Raw genomic sequence first — 16160 nt, 5'->3', positions numbered from 1 at the left:
TCTTATCTTGATGGGAATTCTTCATCACGACGCGACATTAGGAAACTAACCAAGTGCAGTGGCACTTGGAGGAAAGGAATAGTTTGCGCGGAGAGGGGAGAGAGGGGGGGTTGTTTGTCGACAGGCGGGCGTAGGGAGGGTGAGGCTGGTCATGACTCCGCCGCCGTCCCAGGGTCACCCCCTTCCCCCTCCCACAGCCGCTGGTTGCCCTCGGAGGACCTCCGTCCAGCAGCTGGTCCGGCAGTCTGTCTCCAGCGAGGAGCGGGCACGCACGCGCCCCGGCTCCACTCCCCCGCCACCCAGCACCGCCGCGTGAATGCCGGAGATCCCCTGCCGAGCCCTCCGACGAGAGAGCCACCGCGTCTGCTGGTAACTATCGGCGGACTCATCCCGCGACAAGCCCACACTCAAACACTTCTACCTTTGCACTTCTTCTGCTAAGGGGCTTGCAGTTCATCTGGAGGACTCTCGGCCTGCCTTCTGTTATGCATTTGAGGTCAACTGGTCAGCAAAAGGTTTGCAAAACAAACCGTGACCACATAAACGCTCATATACTATAGGTTTGTTTAATAGCCTGGAAGGATCTCGCTAGGAGGACTCTTTAAAATACCATCATGGATTGTTTAAAAAACATCGGCAAGGAATTAGCGTTTAATTTCAATATAGCAAAAAAAAATTGTCACTATCCAGATAGGACAAAATAACGGGGGTTCAAATATTCACGTATCGAAGATTGCACGCACCAACTTCATTTCTTCTTACCTCCATTGGGCTGGTGAGAGTCACTCGGCCGAATAAGTATCGAATCACAGGCTTCCTGGTTGAAACATCTCACAGTTCAGCATCCAATGAACAGAGAAAATTTTCCCGAGTGCGCAGAGGATTATAGAGTCCATTATAAATGTAACTGAATGCCATGAGACATTTCCAGCTCGTAATTGTGTTTAGCTATAGGGGGCAGGTATTTTTCGTGAAAATATCTGAGTTATTATTTAAAAGCAATAAAGAATGCTAACACCGGAGGTTTCTTTCAGTGAAATATGGGTCATTGCATTATTTGGAAGTGAAGTGGTTAGAGTATGCATAGAGCAGCTGAGTCTAGTCTGGAGCAAAGAGATCCACAAATCAATTATGGATCTATGTCTGTAAAAATAAAAGCATGTATTATTGCTTAACATCACGTTGACATATGGAGTCATTAGAGAGGGTGAGGGGTGATTTGACGAGAATGGAGCATCGACATAGTGCATGGGTGGGGTGCAACAAGAGTACTCGAGAAAGCCCACCGGCTGACAGGCAACTCCCGCCACAATCAACACTTGCGAAAAATCCTAATATTTCTTTTTCATCCCGCCGGGAATCAAACCCGGGAGGGTAAGTGATCTGAACACCTGGCCACCGTGGCTCTCGTATGCGTAAGAGCGATAGTGTGATGAGGCGCACACCAAACTTCTGGAGTGGTAAAACCAACGACAATCAAAACCCCCCATTTTTTTTTCTGGGGCGCTTTGACCTGACAGTCAGTTTGCTTTAAAGAAATATGTAGCAACCCTAAGTTATCTAGGAGTTTTTATCCAACCTCCTTTACAAGTAGTATGTAGCTACCCTGAGTTTTGGAGAACTTATACCCACCTTGCTTTTCGGGGAGTTTGTTGAAACATTACTTTTCAGAGAGTCTGTAGTCATCATACTTTTCAGGGAGTTTGTAGTCACCCTGATTTCTGGGGAGGTTGTTGACACACTAAGTTTAAGAGAGTTTGTAGTCAAGCTGCTTTTTGAGAAGTTTGTAGTCAAACTTTTCAGGGAGTTCTTGGTAACCCTGCTTTTCTGGGAGTCTGTAGACACCTAATTTTCAGTAAACTTGTAGTCAATTTGCTTTTTGGAGTTTGTAAACACCCTGTTTCAGATAAGTCTGTAACCATCTTATTTTTCTGGGAGTCTGTAACAATCTTACTTTTCAGTCTTACGAACAATTTCACTTGGGCCCATACCATTTCAATAAGATTGAGCTCGCAATGACACGGGGACAAGAGAAGTACAGTTCGTCCTTCGCTTTTGGCTATTTCTTTAAAGTTTTTTTTTGTAATTATGTCTTTCAATCGATTCACACATCCTGCTATGGCATGATGCATTATCCATAACAATAACAGAGTTTTTAAGCAAAAGTTTTTCGGCAAACTACTTTTCATACTCATCTGCGGTCATTTCATTGTGAGCATCATCTGTGTCCTTTTTGCACACTGTTTTTCGAGGAGTTTGAAGCAACCTTACTTTACTGCGGTGTTTGAAGACTACCTGCCAGAAGCGGTTGCAGAATTTCGTTTCGGGATGGCGGGAGGGATAGAATCACTTTTCCCGCTGTTTGCTTTTCCATTTGTTGCTGGGAAAGATAAATTGTTTAATATTTCGTAAAAGCGGGGGGACGAACGATATATATAGTATGCATGATAAATTTGATATATGCTTAGAATAAATATGTGTTACAAATATACATATGCATAAAATTTATTTAGATATGCTAAGCATATTATTATATTAAATATTGAAAGTACCTATACATATAAATATATTCACTCAGCTGTATTTTTTCAAGACCTCGTTGGTATTCTCCTAGTGCTTCTGGTGATTCCTGACAGGAAAATAAAAATCGCTCCGTGCATTTTCTTTCCTCGATACGGGACATGCAATTATTGTATTCAGAGTTTCGTGTGATTGGTGAATTACCGTTACCAAATCAAAAAGTAGTGATATGTTATCCCGCCCTTCTCGGAGAGCTTGTAGAGGGAGAAGCGGCGCTGACCGAGCGGAGCGCCGTGTGCGCAGGAAGCTGGTGCAGAGCCCCCCGCACCGCAAGAAGAAGAGCCAGCGGGATGCCCGCCTCGTGTGACGCCTCCCCCGGCCACCCGCTGTTCGGCTGGGCCGACTACCTGGTGCTGGGCGCCATGCTGGTCGTCTCCTCCGCCATCGGCCTGTTCTACGGCTTCTGCGGGCCGCGCCAGCGCACCGCCAACGACTTCCTCATGGGCGGCAACTCCATGGGCACCTTCCCCATGGCCATGTCGCTGGCCGCCAGGTCTGTTGTCGCGCACGCTCTTACGTACATTGTTTCACCTTAAACTTAAGAACAATTCTTGTTACAAATCATCTACAATATCTTGGTAAATGTATGCTGTCATATTAGTATCTTTTTAACCACTAGAGTGCTGTAGTGACCTCCGCCATCTTGCCGGCCATATTGGCCGCCATTTTTTAAAAAAAAAATAATTTAAAATTTTAAATATCATCAAAATAATAACTTATTAATATAGTGAATCTATCGATTCCAGTCCTTGAATCGATCCTAGAACGATGCTTAAAATGTTTGTAGAGTTACGGGTACTAAGTTCACTTACTTCGAAAATGAATTAAAGTGTTTAGGCAAAACATCCAAAAACTGGTTGAGACTACTGGAAAAAAAAACACAATTATTTCTTCCGCGTGTGTTTTGTCGGAACCCTGTTTACAACGAAAAATATAAACTCCGAAGTCGAAATACGGCGTTGTTTCTACAAAGACCAATTCATCTGAAATTACAAACTACTTTTGAAGTGAAACTTCTTTGCTAAGGGGGTAACAATTTTCAAGCGTAACGAAAATTCCGATCGCATAAGGGTACAGAGCTTTGGAATTGGAGGGTGGGAGGAACCAGGAGAGGATGGGAATAGTTAGGTCCGTGGTGGGGGAACCAGGAGATGCAAACACTTGCACACACTTTTGCACACTTGAACACACTTGAATGAAAACACACTTGAACACACACTTGAACACACTTGATCACACACTTTGTTACCCCTTAGAGGGGAAAAAAGAGGAAGGGTTGATTAGAGCGAACACTAAAACAGTGTTATGAGAAGCACACGAAATGTTAACTGAGACTATCACAAACTCGAACAAACAACACTCATAAAGGCTTGAGGACATTTATAACAGCGCGCTTCTACTTGGAGTACTCCTTGAATCGTAACTAGAAACAAATAAATATATAAGGTAACCAAAGCCTACATTAATACAAATAATTATCAAAGACGTTATCCCTATGAACATGAACAATTATGAAGTGACAGCAGTAAGAAAATCATTAAATTACAAAACTATATACAAATTACCAATGATTTCTGATGGTCTTACTTCAGCCCAAGTGCAACTGGCTCCTCTGACTTAACAAAGAATTTTACAAAATCACAACAGAATTAATTTTTTTCTGGCTCTAAAAACAAACTTCATTTAGAATTTAAAATTCCTGAAACTTGTTGCAGCTCGTGTCCAATCTTTGCCAAACAACGGTAGCAAACTTTATCAAACTTCAACAACTGTGTAAAACTTTACGTAACAGTTTATCTAACTGTTTAATTAGCTGTCTGTATGACAAACGAAGTGCAACAGGATTTAATCCCCTCAACTAAAGGTTCGCTCCAGGCCCGGTGCGACGGCGCTCTGCTCCCCAACGACGGTCCACAAGGACTTCGCTGGCAACCACCGGGTGTAGAACACCAGGCTCCGATGACTCCAGTACCTGGGTGGAAGAGCAGCCACTCCTCGCTCTTCCGACTAGGCGGCTCTCGTCACCTGTCACACTCGCAGAGCGGAACTACTAACAAGCCAAGTTACCCACGACGTTCCCTTGTTAACCTCTGTCAGTAAGCTTGCTTCGTCCCACTTCAGTAATTAAAACAGCAAAGTCCATTGTTGGTAGGTCGAAGTCGGGTTTAGTTGCTCTGCATTTATATGTCACTACTGCCCCTGTCACACAGTCTATGTCCTCTATTAAGCTTCTGACCACATATACCCTTCTTGTACCGATACTCTCGTCGACGCGCCCACTCGCACAAAAAATCGTCGACGAGAATTTTAACACTTCGGTGGCAGTTTGTCCTTACCCAAAAGTTTTAAATCTGCGAAGTTGGTTTTCACACTTAACTTGCTCAGCGAGTAATCACTTGCTCCGTGCGTGTGGCGTCGACGGGTTAACTCTTCTGCGGCTATGTTCTGCTAATATCTCGGCACCGACTGGGCTAAGTCTGAACTTGTGTGTAAATGTTAAAGTCCAACTTACAGCTTTCGGAGGCTAAGTCTGTACTCCAGGTCGTTGCGGGCAGAGTGACGTACTGGTGATGGGCAACGTAACCGCAGGGTGACGTATCCGGTGGGGACAGTTCCCTCCTCAACGAAGACTCTCTGCTTGCTGTAGGCCAGACCTGGCCCTATACAGTCGCTCGGCTGGTATCTACTGTGTTGGAGAAGCCTTCAGAAATATGGAGCTACATCCCTCTCCAGGGGAGGGTGGAAGCGTGGTGAGGTCAGGTGACCAGTCACGTGCCCCCCCCCCCCACCACAGCTCTACGGGAGCGCCTGAGGTCGGTGTGATGATGGAAGGTGCCTGAAGTATAGGTTACATGAGAGGCCTCGCTGCATTGCTGGTGGTGAAACTTCCAGGGGCAAAGCTCACAAAACTTTATATATTCAGAAATACGTTGCGGGAGGCCAAGCAACCGCAACAACTTGATCACACACTATATCACACATTTGAACATACTTTAAAACACTTCAACACACTTGAAAACGCACTTCAACACACATTTGAAACACGCTTTAACACACCTTTGCACACCCCTTTGCACACACCTTCGCCCAAACGTTTGCATTCACTTTTGCACACAAGTTTCCGTGATGACAGCGACTCCGCGATGCTAAGGACAGGCCCTCTTCATCTACTGCCAGCATGTCCGCCCCTATCAAACTCATTACACTTCGTTTGCACAAGTGTTTTGTCGTAGACTCATCACATTCGTACACAAATACAAGCGAAACACGATAGCTGCTCGAAAGTCTGAAGTCAATTGTATGAGGGAAAAAGTCACAATCGGTAGTACATATACACTGTCATAGCAAGCATGCCTCAAACTGACCACCTCTGATTGTTTCTCGTCACACACTCACGCACATAAGCCCTCGGTATTGGCCTCCTACTTTCTGCTCACTACCTCTTACTCGCCCAGCGAGTAAAATTTGACAAGTCGACGGCGAGCATTTTACGATCTCCGGAACTACTGGCCACTTCTCACAGGGCCCAAAACTGCAGAGCGACTTTTCACCAAAAAACTCGCCCGACGAGTCCCCAACTCGCAGCGCGAGTTCACACTCAAGTCTTGACTCTGCCGCTGTCCACAGCACCTCACTCCGGAATCCCTCGTTGACGACTGGGCTGAGTCCAATTCCAGAATTAAAGTTAAAGTTCCTGTTATCATTTACAGAGACGAAGTCCAGTTCTTGGGGTGGTCTGGTAGGGCGGCGGCAGGAAGGCGTTCTGGGAAGCGTTCTTCTCGTACTCCTTCACTCCATCTTCCCCTTCGTTCCCAAACGAACCAGAAGGTGCGAACTTCTCCTACTTACGCGGAAGAAAATGGAAGGACGTAAAAGTCACGTGACCAGTCACGTGGTCACCCCCCACCACTCCATTGCCTCAGCCGAGGAAAACGAAACACGTTGAGAAGCCTTGCCGGGAGGACAGGCCACCCGCAACACGCAGATGTTCGACGGGAGTAAGATCATCCAGGGACAAACAAAGTCCTGTCAAGAGAAAAAAAAACATACTAATAGCAACCACGAAATAATTTTTACACCGTATAATGGGAATTATAGGTGGTTTTTATTAATATATATAGATGCAAAAATATAATTGGTTCTTAACAACTTGACTTTACAATGGTTCACATTAATTGTTTGGCACAGTATCGACCTCAATGACTCTGCACTTGCTAACTGCATATGCTCAGCCAGACGAAACCTTAAAACATAGTATCAGACGTCCCTTTTATTACTCTGTTTTACAATCATTATCTAAGGACTATTCGTGAACAAATATGAAGATAGCTTTTTTTTCATTTTTTTGGTCGCAATATTTGTCACCAGATATTTACCGAAAATTTAAAATTGATGTGTAAACTTTCACGCAAGTGATTATAAATGCGTGACTTTTTACCACTATCAGATAACACGCAAGTATCTGGTGGAAATAATTCGTGTCGAAGCAATGAGTGATAAAATATAGCATATCATGATAAATTTAAATTTGTCGGTCTTATATGATAGTAAATTTGTGAAGTTTTAATAGACATCGCTTCTATGAATTTTAAAAAATCTGCACCTCTTGTTTTCATAATTATGTGCGAAAATCACTTATCAATTAGGAAAAAAACAATTTAGGACTAAATAGCATTATTACTGTCTACTTTCTGAGAAAATTATTTTTATTTTTCTTCTTTGAAAAAATTTAATTTATGTCATAACTAATAAAAAATAAGAAATTTAACACCGAAATAAATTATATAAAATCATCTTAGAGTATTTATAACTAAGGTATCATGCAACTAGTAGTATTAGGCTATAATTTGATTGAAAAGTTTCAAGTCCATCTAGTTTTTTTTTCGCAGGTATGTTTCGAAAATATAAGATGTTAAATAGTTTTGACAACTAACTATGCAACAAAGAATTTTGTTCTCCAATTTACACAAAATTATTAATTTAAAAATTTTACAATAGTAAAATAATTGATTGAATTTTGTCAAAATACGTACACTTAAAAAATGTTTTGTAGCCTTATTCACACCTCAGGGACAGTTTGTAATAGTAAACGTAGGTTCTGTTGGGGCTTTATTCGTAATTAACACTCTTTCATGAGGTTCATGGGGTGACAAAATAGCAAAAGTGACAATATGGTTTATTAAAAAAAAAAAAATTTTGAAAAAGAATTTGTAACTATTGAATGAAAATTTTACTAATTAATCACGGCGAATGCTTAGCATGGCTAACACAACTAACGTGTATTCTCCATTAGTGCCACTTACGAATCTTATTATACATTTATTAAATATAATAATTTATTTTTATAATTTTTTCTTTTTAATTATTTTACACCCTGAAAATTGTTGGGTTTGGGGGGGGGGGGGGGTGTTTCTTTGCCCGTTTCTCCACCTTTCTGGATATAAAATTTTAAGAACTAAAAAAAAAAAAAAAAAAAATTGGGTGACAAGGAAAAAAACTCTATACAGAAGTAAGTTTTTAAACTAATTTAAACGATTCTTACAATGGGATGATTAATTTGAAGTAATTTCGTGGAAATACGTCCTTGATGTTTCACGCTGGTTATCATAGAAAAAAAACCGCTCAAGGATGACAACGAAGATGTGCTGTGCTGTCTAGGCATGTAACATATGATATCAGCTGACAATAGCTTGTTATTTGTGTGTTTATGTATTCCTATTTGTTTTCCATTTTGTAATATGGCCGTCAACAGAAGAAAAAATAGCAGCAAACGAAACTGGGTAGAGAGGGAATGGTTGACGATGTGTGGGTAGTCAAGAGGGCATACCATAAAAACCTCCCTTGAACCATTGAATATATACAATGTATTTATTCAATGCTTGAACGCATGCAGCGTACGATAAGTTAACACTTGTTCACGGACCGCGTACTATAATTCATACCACAAATCGTAACATAATTCCAGTACGGCGTACCATAACCATTACTTGTACCGGATGAAAGAGTTCGTAGCTGCTCGCTCTGCATGACAGCCAATGTCCACGGAGTCACTTCAGACGGAGGAGTGAGAGGCGACGGCTCGGCGCTTGTGCCCCGCAGCTTCATCACGGCCGTGGAGCTGCTCGGCAACCCGGCCGAGATGTACGCTCACGGCACGCAGTTCTGGATGACCTGCGTGTCCTTCGTGCTGGTGGTGCCCGTGTCGTCCTACCTGTACCTGCCCGTCTTCCACCGCCTGCAGCTCACCTCCGCCTACGAGGTGCGCGCTCTACGGTGGGACACGGTGGGACATGCTGGGACATGGTGGGACATGGTGGGACCTGGTGGGACATGGTGGGACATGGTGGGACATGGTGGGACATGGTGGGACATGGTGGGACATGGTGGGACATGGTGGGACATGGTGGGACCTGGTGGGACATGGTGGGACATGGTGGGACATGGTGGGACCTGGTGGGACATGGTGGGACATGGTGGGACATGGTGGGACCTGGTGGGACATGGTGGGACATGGTGGGACATGGTGGGACATGGTGGGACATGGTGGGACCTGGTGGGACATGGTGGGACATGGTGGGACATGGTGGGACATGTTAGAACATTATGGGACAATGTGGGACATTTTTATCGCAGACCTATACTTAAAAATACTGTTATACTCTACTGTCAAACTATGTTGCCTTTAAATTACGAAGAACACAGGATAAATTATTCAATGGTGTTCGTAAACTTATAGATATTTTTTACGAGTATTGAGATTGTGTTCCTTGAATATGAACTCGCAATAATCATGCTATACTCAGTCCACAGCAAATATACTCTTATCTATTTGTTTCTAAAATCAAAATTCTCGACTGTAAAAATACACGAATGTTCATATTCATTTTCTTTTAGTTCAATAACTAAAGGGTTTAATTACACACTTAAATTTATTTGTGAAATTAAATTATTACATGTTAAATTAATCAGTGCACTATTTTTTTGTCAGTAAACTGTAGTTATATAAATATAGTCGCATATACTCATAGTTAAATTGTTTGATAGCTTTGTCAGAGTAAATATACAAAAAAAAACAGAACTGCAAAATTTAAGGTATTTTACAACTCATACTGACAAAAAATCATTTAATTTACATAAAGTTACGAAAATTGTATTTCCATTACTTTATGGCATATTAGTGGGATAGGTGACAGACTGTCAACCAAAAAGGCGTGTGTTAGACACCTCGCTAGTTAAGCAGATTATAATAAGTATTAACTTGATTATTAAAAGGTAAAAATTAAATGTCGTTTAAAAGAACACGATGTTCATTAACAGCAGCATTATGTTTACAAAAGTAGTATAAATTGAAATGTTCTTTGTTAGTGTCATTTTACTAAGTAATTCCAACAAATAAACTGGCAGTTTTGGCTAAAGTACACATGCGTGCACATGTGAATTTATTTTCTGTGGAGTAAAAATATACCAACAGATACGGCATGTTTAACAAACCAAAGAGATTGTACTTTTTGCGCTTTTGATAGTATTTTAGCTTGAGTATAATAGTATAAACACACCAACAAATTTAGGTTTAAAATTACTCTACCATCGGTAGAGACTTTGCTGATAAATAAATTTTGTTCAAATTTACAAAAAAAAAAAAATTAAAATGTAGGATGTACGCCCAGAACACTAAGCAAAGGAAGATACTGCACTCTTGAACATTGTTGCCTTGAAATAGCGCGGAAAATAGGCCACAAATTTTTCCAATATCTTCGTTAACTTACAGATTTTTTTACGCTCCCTGAGGTTACCTTCTTTGACTATGAACTCGCAAAATCATACTAACAAAACCTTCAAGAACTTGTTCGGTCCACAGCAAACAAACTCTTATCCCTCCCGCGTGCATCTTGACCCTGTTCACAGCAGAACACAGAACTAGGAATTCTAAATACGGCGTCCTTCATGCGAATATTAAGCTATCCGGAACTACGAGGAACGTTACGTTTGTTTGAGATTGCATTATTCGTTGAGATGTCCCTATATTTACTGTAATTTCAAACAGTTGGCAAAAGTGTGGACACTGAAAAAAAATTTTTTTGTCAATAAATCCTCTACCATATAGCCAGTGTTCATTACGGAAAAAAAATTATCATTTCCACTGCTGACCATAACGTATTTTAGTATGAGAGGCTCTGGGTTAGAATCCTGGGTGATGCAGATGTGTGAATTGGTTTAGTTTAAATTAGTCACAAAAATGACATTGACATGTGGATTACCTGGGTTAGAATCCCAGACCTACCATCCTAAATTCTTGTTTCCAATGATGGTTTTCCCAAAATCACTCCAGGAGTTTTCAATTACTATCCCCCAAAATTATTTTAGAAGTTTCCAGTGATCCCCAATAACCCCAGAATTTTTACATTGATGGTCACCCCAAAAACACTCCAGGAGTTTCCAATAATCTGCAATCACTCCAGGAGTTTCCAATAATCCTCAAGCACTCTAGAATTTTCCAATTATCTGTAAGCACTTCAAGAGTTTCTAATAATCCGCAAGCACTCGAGGTGTTTACAATAATCCACAAGCAGTCCAAGAGTTTTCAATAATCCGCAAGCACTCTAGAAGTTTGCAATAATCCGCAAGCACTTCAGGAGTTTCCAATGATTGTCTTCCCAAAATCAATCTATGAAAATTAAATTTACAATAGGCCATGGCTGGAGCCACGATTATTTTGCGGATTCATTTCACTCTAAACTAGGCTCAACTTGCCTATATATAAAGAAGCATTTGTAAATTGTGAAAAAGCTCATTGGTCGATTACATGGTCACTATCTTTAGTTAGTTAAATGCGATTGTGTAACCATTTCTCCATTTTTTTAAAACTATCACAGAGTTTTCAAAGGCATGTCAAGAGCCCCACAGACCAATCATAAACATTAAGCAAACGTGTAAGTGCTTCAAGCCTAATTGTCTACTGAACGGATTCGAGTCTCTAGCCGTGGGTGATTCCTTCCCAGAACTCCTTGACTTGTAGAGTGACGTCGTCTTGTTGCAGTACCTGGAGATGAGATTCGACACGTGGACGCGCACCTTTTCGGCGGCCATGTACATCCTGCAGATGGTCCTGTACACGTCGGTGGCTGTGTACGCGCCGGCGCTCGCCCTCAGCCACGGTGAGTCTCCGCCTCGTCGTCGAGTTCCCGACCTGGAGCACACATGTCTGTGCATACTGTCAGGGCAGCAGCGAGGCGAGGCGTCTGTGGTCCCAACTATCAGGGCAGTAGCCAGGCGAGATGTATGTGGTACCAGCAATCAGGGCAGTGGCCAGGTGAGATATCTGTGGTCCCAATTGTCAGGGCTGTATGTAGCCAGGCGAGGTGTTTGTGGTCCCGATTGTCACGGTTGTAGCCAGGTGAGGTGCCTGTGGTCCCAACAGTCAGAGCAGTAGCAAGGCGAGATGTGTGTGGTACCAGCAATCAGGGTCATTGCCATGCGAGATATCTGTGGTCCCAATTGTCACGGTTGTAGCCAGGTGAGGTGCCTGTGGTCCCAACAGTCAGAGCAGTAGCCAGGTGAGATATGTGTGGTACCAGCAATCAGGGTCATTGCCATGCGAGATCTGTGGTCACAATTGTCAGGGCTGCAGCCCAGGCGAGGTGTTTGTGGTCCCAACAGTCAGGGTCATTGCCATGCGAGATATCTGTGGCCCCAATTGTCAGAGCTGTAGCCAGGCGGGGTGTTTGTGGTCCCAATAGTCAGGGCAGTAGCCAGGTGAGGTTCCTGTGGTCTCAACAGTCAGAGCAGTAGCCAGGCGAAATTTCTGTGGTCCCTACAGTCGCCATCAGTATTATTATGAAAATACTAAAAACTTTACCCAGTAAAAAAATATATACAATGTTTTCGGTTCGTATATATTTTTGAAAACACAAAATATTTTTATTTTAAAAATTTTTATTCCATATTTCACCAATTAAATTTTACAATAGTAGCCACACTGTTGAAAACCTCCAAAATAAAATATTTGCTGTATCAGTACAAAAGTGAATATCTATAATATCACTAGAACAATTTGGTATAAATAATTTTATGGAGTACATAGTAAGTTCATTATTTCGAAGCACATTTCTTTTCGACCGAGTTTCAGTGAGTGGATTGTTTTGAGTGCTTTTCACGCGTATATGAAATTATGTAGTTCTTTAAATTAGACATTTTTATTTAAGAACTTCAAAAAACCTGCGAGATTGTTGGAATACCGAATTACTTAGTTTTTGGTTCAAAATTAACTACTGTTTGTGGCCCATTATCAACTACTACGTTTATTGTACCTAATTAAATGTCATGTTTATGATACTTAAAATTTCAATTCGTATTGAATTTGGAGTGGACTGAAGGATTCCGAATGGACTAAACCAAGACTAAACCAAGATAGTAGTGAATTTCATTCGCCAAGGTGGACTGAATTTAAAAAAAAATCCGAATAAAAATGTTGGCTCTGAAAACTAACTGGAAGTAAAATGAAAACAAAAGGCGCAATTTTGAAAGTGTCTAGTGTGAACAAGCGTTATGAGTTATTAGTTTAAACGTTCAAAAATATGTGAAAGAGAGAAAGGAATGTTAAGAAAGTTTGCAAATTTTTATTTTAACTAGATTGAACCTTTTATTTATTCGCTATTTTGAAGTAGTATTTGTGTTCTACGTGAAAAGAAATGACCTCATTTAATTTTCCACCTAGGTTCTGCACTCTTGTCCACACTCACTATTAACACAACAAGTTCACTTCCAATTTAGTCAACTTTGACTCCACTCCAAGTTATGTCCACTACAAAATCTTGCTCTACACAGTGCTCATGTAGAACATAACATACCGGTTTTGTTTTAAAGAAGGTTGAGTTTTTATAGATGAAGGTGAATGCCAGTATGGACGTAGTCTATACATACTAAAGAGTACGCAATGAATTATGGGAGTAAATGCAAAAAAATAGACAAAATAAAAGGCATTGAGGTCATTTTAAGAAAATTCGGGGTTAAACTCTTTCCTATAAGATTCTTTGCCAGTATTCGTCAGCCAATTCACCCCGGTGTCGCTACTAGGTCTATATATAGTTGTTTATTGTTGGGGCAAATGTGATCTGCTCATTGGCTGCTGACTGGTGACACGCCTCAACTGGGAAGCCTGTTGTTCGATACTTTTTCGACTGAGGGTTTCTCATTGAACCAGAGTCCTTCAAACAAACTATTTCAATACAGGAACCAGTGAAAAATTTATCCTATTGTGAAATTAATATGTGAACATTTTTACATAAACGAAGGATATATTCCTGAAAGAAACAAGTACTTATAATTAATGGGAAAAGTTTCAATTTTATTGCGAACCAGTGGGAACTGCTCTTTGAAATAAATTGAAAAGTCAGAGTCTAGTATTTATTGTAAATAGGGTTAAGATTAACCCCCCCCCCTTTTTTTTCTCCCTCTCTCTCTCTCCCTCTCTCTCTCTCTCGTTAAATACTGAATCACGTTACTTAACAGGTGCTAATCCAACCGTTCATATCAATTATGTAATCGCAAAGTCACTGCCATTCAATAAACGAAACTTCAGAAAAAGAAAAACTTTGAGTAATTTAAGTTACTAGTTCATATTTAAAATGCAAAATAATTATTTCAGTGTTAAATGTTAAATCACGATTGGTAACGCAAAACGTGACCGACCACGCAATCGCCCTCTTCTGTGAAATGTGGTTGAACTACTGTTCCATTTTCTTTTTGTTTCAGTGACTGGTCTGAACACTTACGTTGCTGTGACCTGTGTTTACGTTGTATGCATATTTTACGCTTCGCAGGTAAGCTACTTCATAGTGCTGTGTTAAATGGTACTGGGTACATTAGTGAATACACTTAAAACCCGTATTTGCATATATGTTTATATCAGGATATTTCTAAAATTAGTGGTTAGCTACATGTTAACAGAGCTCAACTCGACAAGCACAAGTTTCCATGCAATACGTGTTCAGAACTCGACTGGTTTAAGCGCTGATGGTGACATGCGATATGCATGTCAAGAAACCAGACAGAAAGAAATGGAATGACAGACCACACTAGTATTGAAACAGCCTGTATGTTTTATTTAAACACTTTTGATCCGAAGCATAGCTAAAAAGAATCAGCAAAAAATGAAAATTGTTTTCTTGAAAGCATCAGACACATAAATACTGCCTGAAAGTGAATGTATGTAAATAAGAATAAAACCGACCCTAGAGGTCTAAATAAACAAAGTTTTACCAGTAGTTTAAAAAATTGGTACTCTTATTAACAAAAACAGAAATTAAAATAAGAATATAATTAAATAGGAATTGTTTTCATTTGAAGATAAGTGGTGCAAATTATATATTAATTATTTTCAAAGTGTAGCTTATTATTTTCAGAAAATTGAAGGTTTTTTTTCTATGAAAGAAATAATAAATTTCACAGTGATCATGATTTTCTTTCGAGTAACTATATCTCGCCTTTGTCGTAAACACATCTATGTTTAAATAAATGAAGAAGTATTTTACTGAGAAAAAATATTACGTTCCCCTACACGAAATATTAGTTTACATGCGGCTAAAAAAGTTGTGTCTTTTTAAGATAATACTTTGTGGTGTAACAGATTTTTATGACGCTACCACACAAAGTTTAGACTGCATTGAATTAAAAAAAATTAAACCTCATTACAACACAAACAAGATGAATACATAATAAACACGGCGCACAAGCTTGTGGCCAGGGGCGTAGTCAGGGGGGGGGGGTTAGGGGTTCTAACCCCCCCCCCCCCTTTAACCCCAATTATTTTTTCTTATCTCGAAGCAGGTTAGCTAAAAGCCTGGGTGTCTTACTGCTATCACCGGCCACTGCACTGGAGGGGAAGAGTAAGCTAGCCCTACCGATTCTCCTTCCCTTCCCCTACTCCTGTCGCGAGCAGAAGCTATAAAGTTGTGACGCCGTGACGGGTCCCAAGCTTTCAAATATCTTACACCTACTGTATTTAACCAGCGCGGTTATAAACTGGCGTTGACTGGGCTTCCAAAAGTGTAAGGATCGCTGTGTGTGTATAGAATTGAGAAAACGACATGGTGTCATGTAACTCTTCAAGCTAAAGATAATTGTTTCCAGGAATAGATCAGTTATGCCGAAACCCAGCCCTTTTTATTCCTTTTTTTTGTATTGTCGATCTTCGAGCATGATTTATGATTTTGAGTGGACGTAAACAAGGCACTTGGATTGATAAAAATATCTTTAATTAATTTCTTACTTCATCACTCAAACAATTTTTTATTAAAAAATTAATAATATTTTTACCATTACAATATTTAAAGTTAAGTACCGAAAACTGCTAAAGTAGCACTATTTTACACCTTAAAATCCAAATTTTTTCCGGGGGCTTTATTAGGAAGGGGGGAACCATGCTTCTTAATCCCCCCCCCCCCATACACAAATCCTGGCTACGCCTCTGCTTGTGCCATAGGTTATATGCTGATACAGCGCAGAGAAATTTGTGAAAAAAAATTAATTCAGAAAAAAATGTCAGCATAGTGGGATGATGAAGACGAGACAGTTGCAACGAG

At 40.6% G+C, this 16160-nt stretch overlaps 1 protein-coding gene across 1 annotated transcript in view; it reads left to right on the top strand.

The window, feature by feature from the left end:
* The first annotated feature begins 248 nt into the window (after positions 1-248).
* LOC134531471 (sodium-coupled monocarboxylate transporter 2-like) overlaps positions 249-16160 on the top strand; it is a 61114-nt gene continuing 45202 nt past the window's right edge. The window contains exons 1-5 of the mRNA XM_063367184.1: positions 249-369; positions 2824-3073; positions 8680-8839; positions 11618-11735; positions 14332-14399. Coding sequence (XP_063223254.1) covers positions 2871-3073; positions 8680-8839; positions 11618-11735; positions 14332-14399 — 549 coding nt within the window. The 5' untranslated portion in view covers positions 249-369; positions 2824-2870. The remainder of the gene's footprint in view (positions 370-2823; positions 3074-8679; positions 8840-11617; positions 11736-14331; positions 14400-16160) is intronic.

Source organism: Bacillus rossius, chromosome 3 (genome assembly GCF_032445375.1).
Source record: "Bacillus rossius redtenbacheri isolate Brsri chromosome 3, Brsri_v3, whole genome shotgun sequence".
Classification (NCBI taxonomy): domain Eukaryota; kingdom Metazoa; phylum Arthropoda; class Insecta; order Phasmatodea; family Bacillidae; genus Bacillus; species Bacillus rossius.
Note: the sequence above shows the minus strand (reverse complement) of the source record. Positions and strands in the feature narration are given on the sequence as shown.